The 12,229-nt window shown below is 46.3% G+C and overlaps 1 protein-coding gene across 1 annotated transcript in view; it reads right to left on the bottom strand.

Moving 5' to 3' along the window:
* Positions 1-4,917: 4,917 nt before the first annotated feature.
* The window catches only part of sycp2l (synaptonemal complex protein 2-like), a 210,125-nt gene continuing 202,813 nt past the window's right edge, over positions 4,918-12,229 (bottom strand). The window contains exons 35-36 of the mRNA XM_038796429.1: positions 11,299-11,375; positions 4,918-5,189 (exon numbers count right to left, since the gene is read on the bottom strand). Of these exons, the coding sequence (XP_038652357.1) occupies positions 5,152-5,189; positions 11,299-11,375 (115 nt within the window). The 3' untranslated portion in view covers positions 4,918-5,151. The remainder of the gene's footprint in view (positions 5,190-11,298; positions 11,376-12,229) is intronic.

Genomic DNA, 12,229 nt, shown 5'->3' on the forward strand with positions numbered 1-12,229 from the left:
TGATTTTCTAAAGAACTTTCAAATACTTACCCTATTTTAAATCTCACTTTAATACCTCCTAACTGATGTGCAACTTCGTTTTGCAAAACACAACATTTAAAAAAACTAGGAATACCAGAGGATGTTCACAAATTCTTATTAAACGGACTCATTCATTCATTGGAGATCTCCATTCAACCAATCTGCCAATAATTGCTTCTGCATCCAATTCATCTAACAATTCCTTTTCAATGGATAGCAACATGTATGATTCCAAATTCTCCTCAGACAGCGAATTTCTTAACCTTGTCTTTATGATCTTTAGCTTTGAAAATGTCCTCTCACATTGGACTTGAGTAACTGATAGTGTGCAGATGACTTTATAAAGTTCATAAAGGTTATCATATGCCTTGTCATGAAGTCTGTTGGGTGCCAGAATTTTTAGTACACACGATGGGCAAGTGCTGCAAATTTTACAATTGTTGCAACTGGAATCCATATTCTCACCATCTCTCCTGCTCCCGGAAATGAAGGCCGCTGGAACCTGGGGGTAAGTTTAACACCGACCTGATTCCCAAGCTGCTCTCCGGCTACCTCTCTCTCCTGCTCCCGGAAATGCAATATAGTGGTGTCCTTTATTTACTGAACTTCTCTTGCAGCTTACACACAAGAACTGAAAAAACCCAAATCTTCTCCTGATCATCAATAAAATGTTATAAACAATGCTGCAAAGCAGCACTTACTCAGCAATAATTTACACACGTTTAATTTGGGTTCAACAAGGGTCACATATGCTCTTGACTTCATTACAACCTTGGTTCAAATATGGACAAAACAGCTGAAATCCAGAGGTGACAAGAGTGTGACTACCCTCGACATTAAGGCAGTATTTGACCAAGCGTAGTATCAAAGAGCCCTTTGAAACTGAACTGGACTAGCCATATACATATTGTGGCTTCAAAAGAGGTCAGAGGCTAGCAATCCTGCCACGAGTAACTCACCTCCCGATACCCCAAAGTCTGTTCACCATCTACAAGGCACAAGTCAGGAGTGTGATGGAATACCCTCTACTTGCCTGGTTGAGTGCAGCTCCAACAACACTGAAGAAGCTCCACACCATCCAGGACAAAACGATCCACTTGTTTAGTATCCCTCCCACAAACATTTAATCCTCCACCACCAACAAACAGTGCCAGCCGTATGCACCATCTACAAGATGCACTGCAGAAACCCACGAAGGCTCCCGAGGCAGCACCTCCCAAACTCACTACCATCTAGAAGGACAAAGGATAGCATATACATGATATCACTACCATCCCCTCGAAATCACTCACCATCCTAATGACTGACCATCCTGACATGGAAATATATCGCTGTTCTTTCATTGTCACTGGGGCAGAATCCTGGAACTCTCCTTAACAGATTTTTGTAACCAACATATTAAGGGCTATGATTTTACATCATAGATTGGCCTGGATCATATTTAGCTTGAGGGGCCGAAATGTTCTACTCCTATTCCACTATCATAGGAAATTACATGTGACAACACTCAATAAGATGGAAGTGAATAACCTTAGCAATGTGTCAAAAATATTTGAGACTGCTTGCAGCTGCTCCTTCCAGGATTAATCTTTGGCAAATCCAGACTCTACCTATTTGTCAAAGATAATTAGAATAATAGAATCATAGAATCTTGGGCACAGAGACAGGCCCTTTTGCAAAAACTGATCCATGCAAACACAAAGTCCATTGAAGCTAACCCTATCAAAATCTAGCACTCAGGTTTAAAATTAACTGATAAAACATCAATTTTCCCTTTTGTGTGTGGAAGTGTTTGAGAATTTCTGAAGGCCTAGCTCTAATTTTAACTCATTGCCCTAGACCAGAGTCACTAATTGCAAATATAGTTTATATCTATCCTTCTAAACCTTTCCTTTCCAGGTATTTGTCCAAATGCCTTTTAAATGTTGTCAATGTCCCTGCCTCAACCGCTTCCTCTGGCAGACAGTCACAGAGACTTTTTCCCCTGGTGGAACAAACCATTACAAGGGGACATAAATTTAAGATAAATGGTGGAAGATATAGAGGGGATGTCAGAGGTAGGTTATTTACCCAGAGAGTAGTGGGGGCATGGAATGCACTGCCTGTGGAAGTAGTTGAGTCAGAAACATTAGGGACCTTCAAGCGGCTATTGGATAGGTACATGGATTACGGTAGAATGATGAGTGTAGATTCATTTGTTCTTAATCTAGGACTAAAGTTCGACACATCATGGGCTGAAGGGCCTGTTGTGTGCTGTATTTTTCTAGGTTCTATACTCTATGTTCTATACCACCCTCTAAAATTGCTCCTCAGGTTCCCATTCTTTCGCCTCTTAACTTAAATCTATGCGCTCTAGTTCCTGATTTGGGGAGGTGGTGGCATAGTGGTATTGTCACTGGACTAGTAACCCAGCGACCCAGAGTAATGCCCTGGAGATCCATGTTGAAATCCCGCCACTGCAGATGGCGAAAATGGAATTCAACAGAAATCTGGCATTAAAAGTTTAATGATGACCTTGAAACCATTGTCGATTATCCTAAAAACGTATCTGGTTCACAAATGTCCTTTAGGGAAGGAGGTCTGCCGTCCTTACCTGGTCTGGCCTACACGTGACTCCAGACCCAAAGCAATGTGGTTAACTCTGAACTGCTCCCTCAAGGGCAATTAGGGATGAGTAATAAATGCTGGCCCAGCCCGCGACACCCATGTCCCATCAATGAATAACAAGAAATTCCCCAACCCTGGGAAAAAGACTGAGTGCATTCACCCTATCCATGCCTCTCATGATCTTATGCACCACTATTAGATCACCCCTCAGTCTCCTACGCTCCAAAGAAAAAAGTCCTAGCCTGTCCAATCTCTCCCTATAACTCAGCCCCTTGAGTCCTGGCAACATCCTTGTAAATCTCTTCTGCACTCTCTCCTGTTTAATAACATCTTCCCTATAGCAAGACGACCAAAACTGAAGACTATACTCCAGGTGCGGCCTTACCAATGGCCTGTACAACTGCAACATTCCCAACTTCTTTACTCAATGCCCTGACTGATGAAGACCAGCATGCTAAAAGCCTTCTTCATTGCCCTATCCATCTGTGACTCCGCCTTGAGAGAACTGTGCACCTGCACTCCAAGGTCCCTCTGTTCCACGATACTCCCCAAGGTCCTACTATTCATCGTGAAAGTCCTACCTTGATTTGACTTTCCAAAATTAGGATGGGTAACAAATGCTGACTTTGTCAGCAACGCTCACATCCCATCAATAATTTTGTAAAATCACATTGCATTAAGAAGCCGTTACTAATTACGACTTTGTACCTTTATTGTTTCTTATGTTGTTTGAAATTTCATACTACAATCACTTTCAATCATGGGAACCAAAATCTGGAAAGGTTCAAGTGTGGTACAGCATCAAAGGAACCATGAACGTGGATGAGTAGAGACTGGAACTGGGCTGAAGCCAGGGCACATCATCAAGCCACAAAATTAATTTCAAAGTATCTAAGAGATCTGTGCATAGAACATAGACATAGAACATAGAACAGTACAGCACAGAACAGGCCCTTCAGCCCTCAATGTTGTGCCGAACAATGATCACCCTACTTAACCCGTAGACCCATAACCCAACAATCTCCCCATTAACTTTACACTACGGGCAATTTAGCATGGCCAATCCACCTAACCCGCACATCTTTGGACTGTGGGAGGAAACCGGAGCACCCGGAGGAAACCCACGCACACACGGGGAGGACGTGCAGACTCCACACAGACAGTGACCCAGCCGGGAATCGAACCTGGGACCCTGGAGCTGTGAAGCATTGATGCTAACCACCATGCTACCGTGAGGCCCCTAACTGTTTGTGCAACTGTTGTTTTCGGTGTAAGTATGGATTTATTTATATATGGGTGCTCTCTGAACACCACACTTTTATACACAAGTCCTAGACCCACAGATGCAAAGCTTCTTCAATCCTCTGTTTCACACTCCCTCTTCATCCTGCTCAAATTGGAAGTAGCAGAGTTTGTAGCTTTCCTTATCAGAAGAGATGACCCCGTGGCCAGTCTTGCAGATTGTTCTTCTTCAAGAACATTTTGGTCAGGTTTTTCAGCTATTGTTTGGAGAACATTTTGGCCAAGGTGACAGTAATCTGTTTTTTCATACTCTCTATCTGGATGATGTTGCCCAGGTTTCCAGCCTTTTACATAGTATTTACATAGAATTTACAGTGCAGAAGGAGGCCATTCGGCCCATCGAGTCTGCACCGGCTCCTGGAAAGAGCACCCTACCCAAGGTTAACACCTCCACGCTATCCCCATACCCAATAATCCCACCCAACACTAAGGGCAATTCTGGACACTAAGGGTAATTTATCATGGCCAATCCACCTAACCTGCACATTTTTGGACTGTGGGAGGAAACCGGAGCACCCGGAGGAAACCCACGCACACACGGGGAGGATGTGCAGACTCCGCACAGGCAGTGACCCAAGCCGGAATCGAACCTGGGACCCTGGAGCTGTGAAGCGATTGTGCTATCCACAATGCTACCGTGCTGCCCCTGACCGACCTTAACTTTCTCCCTCAGAAACAGCTCAACGTTGCTGCAGTTGAGGATCCCATCTTCTAGTGGGTTGGAGAGATGGAGGGTGAATCTCCAGACGGGTTTCTTCCTGCTCTTAACGTGCACAGACAACTTCTTCGGTGTCAGTGCCATCATCGCTGCTCCACTGCTCCTGCCCCGCAAGGCAATCAGATTCTTCCTTTTTTAAAACAATGTGCCCTGACAGCATGGTTGGGTAAGTGATTGGGTGCAAAGCTGGCCAAAGGTATCAAGATCCGGCCCACAGCTCCAACATGTTTAAAATCTATTTTCAATACAATTCAAATTCAAATGTAATGTTGCTTCATATGCATTTATTCTTGTATTTGAGCATTATTTTAATACAGAAATAATGCATACATAGTATTTTCAGACTTTTGAAAATAATTTCACATGAACAAAAATGAAACATTCATGGCTATTATTGAACATTCAGAACATGAGAATAATGTAAACCTCCACATTTTCTGGTACCCATTTTCCATATTCTTTTTTTTAAACTGAGAAAAGATAATTCCACTTATCCAAAATAATCAATTCAATTCTTCATTCGGGTCAGCTGCACTTTGTTCTGTTCAGAAGAATAAGGAAATGCATAATTAGAAAAGGCTTAACATTTTGAAACATTACACATGGAAAGTTTGTGTGGTTTCTAAACACACAATTTTCATTTAGGTGGGGGTGCTGGCTGATTTACGATTGCACCTGATCCAGCAACATATCAATTGTAAAATGGTTATCCTCATGTTTAGATCCCTTCACGGCCCCATCCCTTCTGATATTGGTGACCTGTGGCGACAGTTCTGGTCGTCACATTACCAGAAGGATGTGGATGCTTTAGAGAGGGTGCAGAGGAGGTTCACCAGGATGTTGCCTGGTATGGAGGGTGCTAGCTATAAAGAAAGGTTGAGTAGATTAGGATTGTTTTCGTTGGAAAGACAGAGGTTGAGGAGGGACCTGATTGCGGTCCTCAAAATTATGAGAGGTATGGACAGGGTGGATAGCAACAAGCTTTTTCCAAGAGTGGGGGTGTCAGTTACAAGGGGTCACGATTTCAAAGTCAGAGGGGGAAAGTTTAAGGGAGATGTGCGTGGAAAGTTTTTTACGCAGAGGGTGGTGGGTGCCTGGAACGCTTTGCCAGCGGAGGTGGTAGAGGCGGACATGAGAGCATAATTTAAGAAGCATCGAGACAGATATATGAACGGGCGGGGAACAGAGGGAAGTAGATCCTTGGAAAATAGGCGACAGGATTAGATAAAGGATCTTGATCAGCACAGGCTGGGAGGGCTTAAGGGGCTGTTCCTGTGCTGTAATTTTCTTTGTACCCCGCCAGACTCATTTTTAACAGGGGGTGAATGTGTTAAACCACTGTTACACCTGTATTAGGTGATGTAAGGTAGGACCTGTACTATAGGTTCGGCGGTAGCCCCTGCCCGCTGGCTCTGCCCAGTCGGAGTATAAATATGCGTGTCCTCTATTCAACAGCCATTTTGCCAGCTGCTGTGGGAGGCCACACATCTTACTGCAATAAAGCCACAGTTGTATCCAACCTTAGTCTTTGTACAATTGATAAGTGGGTAAATCCCTGTCTGCTGGCTCCGCCCAGTGGATGGTACAAAGAGGTGTTCATCCCCGGCTGCAGCCATTTTCTGTTACGAGCTGCTGGGGAACACATCTGGTCTAATAAAGCCTTCGATTATTCTCTACTCTCGCTTTTGCAATAATTGATCGTGCATCAATTTATTAGACAAGATATTGAAAGATGGAGCTTTGCATCAACCCGGACCGTCTGCAACTGAGCCCCCACGCGGCAAACGCTTCGGCCACCTTTGATCACTGGCTGGCTTGTTTCCAGAGCTACACAGACCCACCTACGGAGGACCAAAAATTACAGATCCTCTACTCGCGGGTGAGTCCCGAAATTTTTCCACTCATCAGGGACACGCCTAACTACACTGAAGCTATGGCACTGCTGAAAGGGCATTATATTCGCCTGGTGAACCAAGTATATGCGAGACATCTTCTGGCCACCAGACGCCAAATCCCGGGGGAATCCCTGGATGACTTCTACCACGCCCTGCTAGCCCTTGGTAGGAACTGCGACTGTCGACAAGTTTCGGCTACCGAGCACACTGAACTCTTAATTCGGGACGCCTTCGTCACAGGCATGCTGTCCACACAGATCCGCCAGCGGCTGTTAGAAGGAGATACACTAGATCTCAAGGTGGCTAGGAGACGCACAAACTCTTTAGAGTTGGCCTCCCGTAACGCCCAGGCGTACGCCCCGGGCAGCGCGGCATCCCCATGGACAGCGTGGTCCCCACCAGCTTCCAACCCGACCTCATCCTCCAATTCACCGCAAGCCTGCGCCGCATGGCAGCCGGTCAACCCCGGGTGGCCCAGATGCTACTTTTGTGGGCAGACCAAACCCCGGCAATGCTGCCCAGCCTGATCAGCAACGTGCAAATTATGCGGTAAGAAGGGGCTCTTTGTGGCGGTATGCCAGGCCGGTCAGCCGTCGCCATCTCCGCACATCCGGCAACCCGGTCCCATCGCCATTCCCCCCTCGCAAGCCATGTGTGGCCCGTGGGTGCCGCCATCTTGTCCACCGACTGCCATGTGCAACCCATGGGGGTGGCCATCTTGGACGGCGCGCAACTAGGCAGGCAGGCCAGTGACCTTTTTCCGCACCCTCCATGCCTCTGAAATCCGACACTCCTCTGTCAAAAAGGAGGCCCAAGCCATTGTAGAAGCTGTGCGGCATTGGAGGCATTACCTGGCCGGCAGGAGATTCACTCTCCTCACTGAACAACGGTTGGTTGCCTTCTTGTTTGATAACACACAGCGGGGCAAGATCAAAAATGATAAAATCTTGAGGTGGAGGATCGAGCTCTCCACCTACAATTATGAGATCTTGTATCATCCCGGGAAGCTCACCGAGTCACCTGCCGCCCTATCCCGCTGTGCATGTGCCAGCGTACAAGTGGACCGAGTCAGGACCCTACACGATGACCTCTGCCACCCGGGGATCACCCGGTTGTTCCACTTCATCAAAACCCCATAGAGGTGGTCAGGACCATCACCAGAAACTGCCAAATCTGCGCAGAGTGCAAGCCGCACTTCTACCGGCCAAATAAAGCACACCTGGTGAAGGCCTCCTTCCTCCGAGCGCCTCAGTATAGACTTCAAAAGGCCCCTCCCCTCCACCAACCGCAACACGTACTTTCTGAACGTGGTTGATAAGTTCTCCCGGTTCCCATTTGCCATCCCCTGTCCCGACATGACTGCTGCCACCGTCATTAAAGTCCTCCACAGTATAGTCACACTGTTCGGTTTCCCCACCTACGTACACAACGATAGGGGGTCCTCCTTTATGAGTGACGAGCTGCGTCAATTCCTGCTCAGCAAGGGCATTGCTTCAAGCAGGATGGCCAGCTGCAACCCCCGGGGAAACGGGCAGGTGGAGAAGGAGAACGGGATAGTCTGGAAGGTTGTTCTGCTGGCCCTACAGTCTAGAAATCTCCCGGTCTCTCGCTGGTAGGAGATCCTCTGCGATGCACTCCATTCCATACGGTCGCTCCTGTGAACCGCAACTAATGAAACCCCCCATGAACGTCTTCTTGTTTTTCCCAGGAAGTCCACCTCCGGGACATCACTCCCTACATGGCTGGCAGCTCCTGGACCCGTCCTGCTCCGCAGAGATGCGCGGACCCATAAGTCTGACCCGTTGGTCGAGAGGGTCCACCTTCTTCATGCTAACCCGCAGTACGCCTACGTGGCACGCCCCAACGGACACCAGGACATGGTCTCTCTCCGGAATCTGGCACCCGCTGGATCCCCACACACGGCCCCCTCACCAACCCCTCCACCCGAACCATTCTTCTCTGCACCACCCACTTCCCCACCAGCGCACCTCACCGTAGCCCCCGCCCCAGGAGGATCTGTCCTCCCACTGGTTCCACCCGGAGGTTACGAAGCAGAGTACTGCACACTCCCGGAGTCAGAAATGCCTGAGTCGGCACCTGCATCACCACCGAGGCAGCGACACTCGCAGAGGACCATCAAGGACCCCGATCGATTGATATCTTTGTTGTAATTGTTACTGTGGTAGACCATATTATATGTATTACGGTACCTGTGTTGGAGGTACTACGGTATTAGAGATACATGGGTAAATCCGTGTCTGCTGGCTCCGCCCAGTGTATGGTATAAAGAGGTGTTCATCCCCGGCTGCAGCCATTTTCTGTTACGAGCTGCTGGGGAACACATCCTGTCTAATAAAGCCTTTGATTATTCTCTATAGAGAATCTTTCGCAATAATTGATCGTGCATCATTGGCACCCTAACCAAAGGGTAAGGGATTCACAGTCATCTGGTCCACATGCAACTGCTGCAGCAGAAAGATTTAACACTGCAAACAGCTATTAGCATCTGCATTCTAAATGAACAGTCTGAAAAAAGCAGCAAGGAACTTAAGTGGGAAACAAACGTTTTCCCGGTGCTGACCACATCCTGCCGAAAATGTGGGGCCATCGCACCCACAACAGAACAGCATGTTTGGCATTTGGTAACGCTGCAAGAAACGTGGCAAATTTTGCAAAATGCTACAGATCAAAACCACAGCAATCTTCCCATGCCACCAACCACATTGTAACCAGTCAGTCACCCAAGGTTACTAGAGCTCAGCCAGAGCAACCAAAGCACTGAGCAGCACACTCAGCTCAGCATCTTCTACATAAATATGCCCTGGATCTCTCAGATTACTGTGCTGTACTCCTCAACCTGAGAAACACACTAAACAAGGTCTGCCCTCGTCAGCACAACTACTATTCTCTACGCCCTCCAAGACCACAATTCCTATTGCCAAGGCTCTTTTGCACCCAAACCCAAAACCAATGTAAGTTGTGCCCGCATGGAATGCCGATTAAGGAGGAAAATGCGCTATGATTACAATGCTCACAGACCTCACACCTTCCACCCTCACACCTGAATCCAGACCACACATGGCAAAGGCAAGTCAGCAGTGGCACACAGCCATGCCCTGAACAATTAGGTGGTAGCCTCAGACAGTGCCTAATATGTATGCAACCAGCATCACCTCCTACGGTATCAGAATCAGCATCAGCAAATGCCAGGGCCCTAACCATCCACCCTACAACACTGGCCTCCTACAGCATTGGAAATGGATGCTCCACCAATGGCCTACTCAATGAGCCCATAAGCCACTGCGTGCACTGAAGGAAGGCTACACTCAGGACCTATGACCAAACCAAACACAGGGTTCCAGGAGCATGTAAAAAAAAGTCTTCAATTGGCCTTTGTGTTTCCTCCTTTAAGGGGGCGGGGTCAGAAAACAACAAATAGGCATGGGCTAGGGGAGGAAAAGAGGAGACACAATGGGCTATGCACCATCTTATTCCGTGTAAATAGTTATGTATTGTTAGCCTGTTCAATCTGTATGTAATCTGGTTTGCACATACTGTACCACCGATTGTCCCACCGATTGTCCGAACTTAAAACAGGGAAGATGTAGACTGAGTGGTCATGTGACACAGCTACTTAAAGAAATGAGAGTATTCTCCCCAGAGTCTCAGCAGAGTAGAAACAAGTAAGAGCTGTGCAGAGTACTGAAAAAAGTACTGTTGTTATAAACCTTGGTCGCCAGGCATTGGAACCCAGCGCTTCTGCATTATAAAAACAGAGGCGTTGGGGAGCGTGCAAATAGGATTTACAAGGGCTCTCTGAAATAAACAATCAGGAAAGATTGACCAAACTAGATTTCCTTTCTCCAGAAAAGAAAAGGCTGCCAGACGACCCGATCAAGATCTTTAAGGTTAGGACATGGTTTGATAGGGCAGCTGTACAGACGGTTCCAGGGCAGCTGTACAGACGGTTCTACATGTGGAAGGTACCTAAACTAGAGGTTATAATATAAGCAGTCAGTGACAAATTCAATGATGAATTCAGGGCAAACTGATTTACTGATATGAGTCAGAGTGTGGAATTTGCCAACACAAGGGGTAGATGAGGCACATGTCAAAGATGCATTTAAAGGAAAGTCAGCATGATGGAGAATGGAATTGGAGGTTATGCCGATAGGGTTAGAAGAGGAGGGGTGGAAGGTGGTTTGTGTGGAGCATAAACTATTTGCATTTACCAATTAGTCAAATTGCCTGTTTATATATTAAACATTATGTAATGCAATTTCAATGGAAATTAAAGCCTTATTGGTCACACCACATTTTAGAACAGACTCGAGTTTGCTTACCCTTTGTTCCACACAAATACTTTACTCATACTTTTGACACAATATATTTCACTTTGATGCATGTTAAAACAGATAAAAATGATAGTGAAGTGGAGGGGTTGGTTGAAAGGATGAGATAAATTAGAAGATTGTGATAAGAAAATTTAATTCAATGCTGCTCTTGGGAAAGACATGGATCAGTGATTTGGGAATTACAACCAGTCCAAGGGCTGGATTCCACGTTGCACCGGCAGCTCATCCATGCCCAGCGATTTCCCGATGGCATGGGGCTGCCCACAATGGGAAACTTCACTGGCCGGCTGGCGGGATGGAGAATCCCGCTGCCAGTGGGGGCGTGTCACACCACTATCCCACCTGGTGTGGCGAGACAGTAAATCCTACCCCAAGTCTTTACAGGCTATAGTACAAATACCTCTATGAGTTGTTTTAACTTGCATTTCCTTGGATATCCCTTGTTTATCTTCTGGGGACAAGATCCCTGCGCTCATTCTGTTGCAAGGAAAATTTAAAAATCAGTAAGAAGCAAATAGTTCAGTCAAATAAAATTGACAGCAAATAAAGAAAACAAAGCTTATGTACTCAAGGACTTGAGCACCTTGCTTTGAACATAACAACAGACACTGACTGGTTGGGTCAGTGCTATAAATTGCCCTTTTTTATTCAACAAAGCTCTGTAAACAGCTCATATGTCATAAATATCTTCCAAAATTATCTTAACCATTCCTCTGGGCGATTCTTTCCCTTGTTGAGATTTGGTCTCATCTCTCTGGAGATTCTTCCATCTTGAGAAGGAAGTAGGCAAGTAACTCAACTTCTTAAAATATAGTTTGATCACCAGTGGGGAGCCAACCCAAAGGGAGTGCAACTTTGAATTAGAGATTGGTGAATTAATTCTGGTGAGCCCAAGTTTTAATTCAATAGTTATCAGTGGGCATAGCAATACAAAATATGGACTTGGGTCTCAGGTCTTTCTCTTATTTGTGACACTTGATATTTGCGATGCTTGGATGCATGATTAAAATTTACCAATGATACCAAACCTGGAGTTGTAGCGAACATTGAGAATGATATCAATCAACTGTAACAGGACATAGAGTGGCTGTGTGGAATCTGTATGAAGCTCTAGTTAGGTCACAACTGGAGTATTGCACCCAGTTCTGGTCACCGTATGCTAAGGATGAGCATGAATGGATGCAGAATGGTTTCAGGATGCAGTGTAGCTACAAGGTTGGGTTGGAGAAGCTGGGGCTGATCTTAGAGCAAAGGAGATAGGGTGACAAAGCCAAAATGCTCCCATTTAATGATAGTACAAAGACTGGGTGACATGGATTGAGCGTTTTGGG

The sequence above is a fragment of the Scyliorhinus canicula genome, chromosome 5 (genome assembly GCF_902713615.1).
Source record: "Scyliorhinus canicula chromosome 5, sScyCan1.1, whole genome shotgun sequence".
In the NCBI taxonomy this organism is placed as follows: Eukaryota; Metazoa; Chordata; class Chondrichthyes; order Carcharhiniformes; family Scyliorhinidae; genus Scyliorhinus; species Scyliorhinus canicula.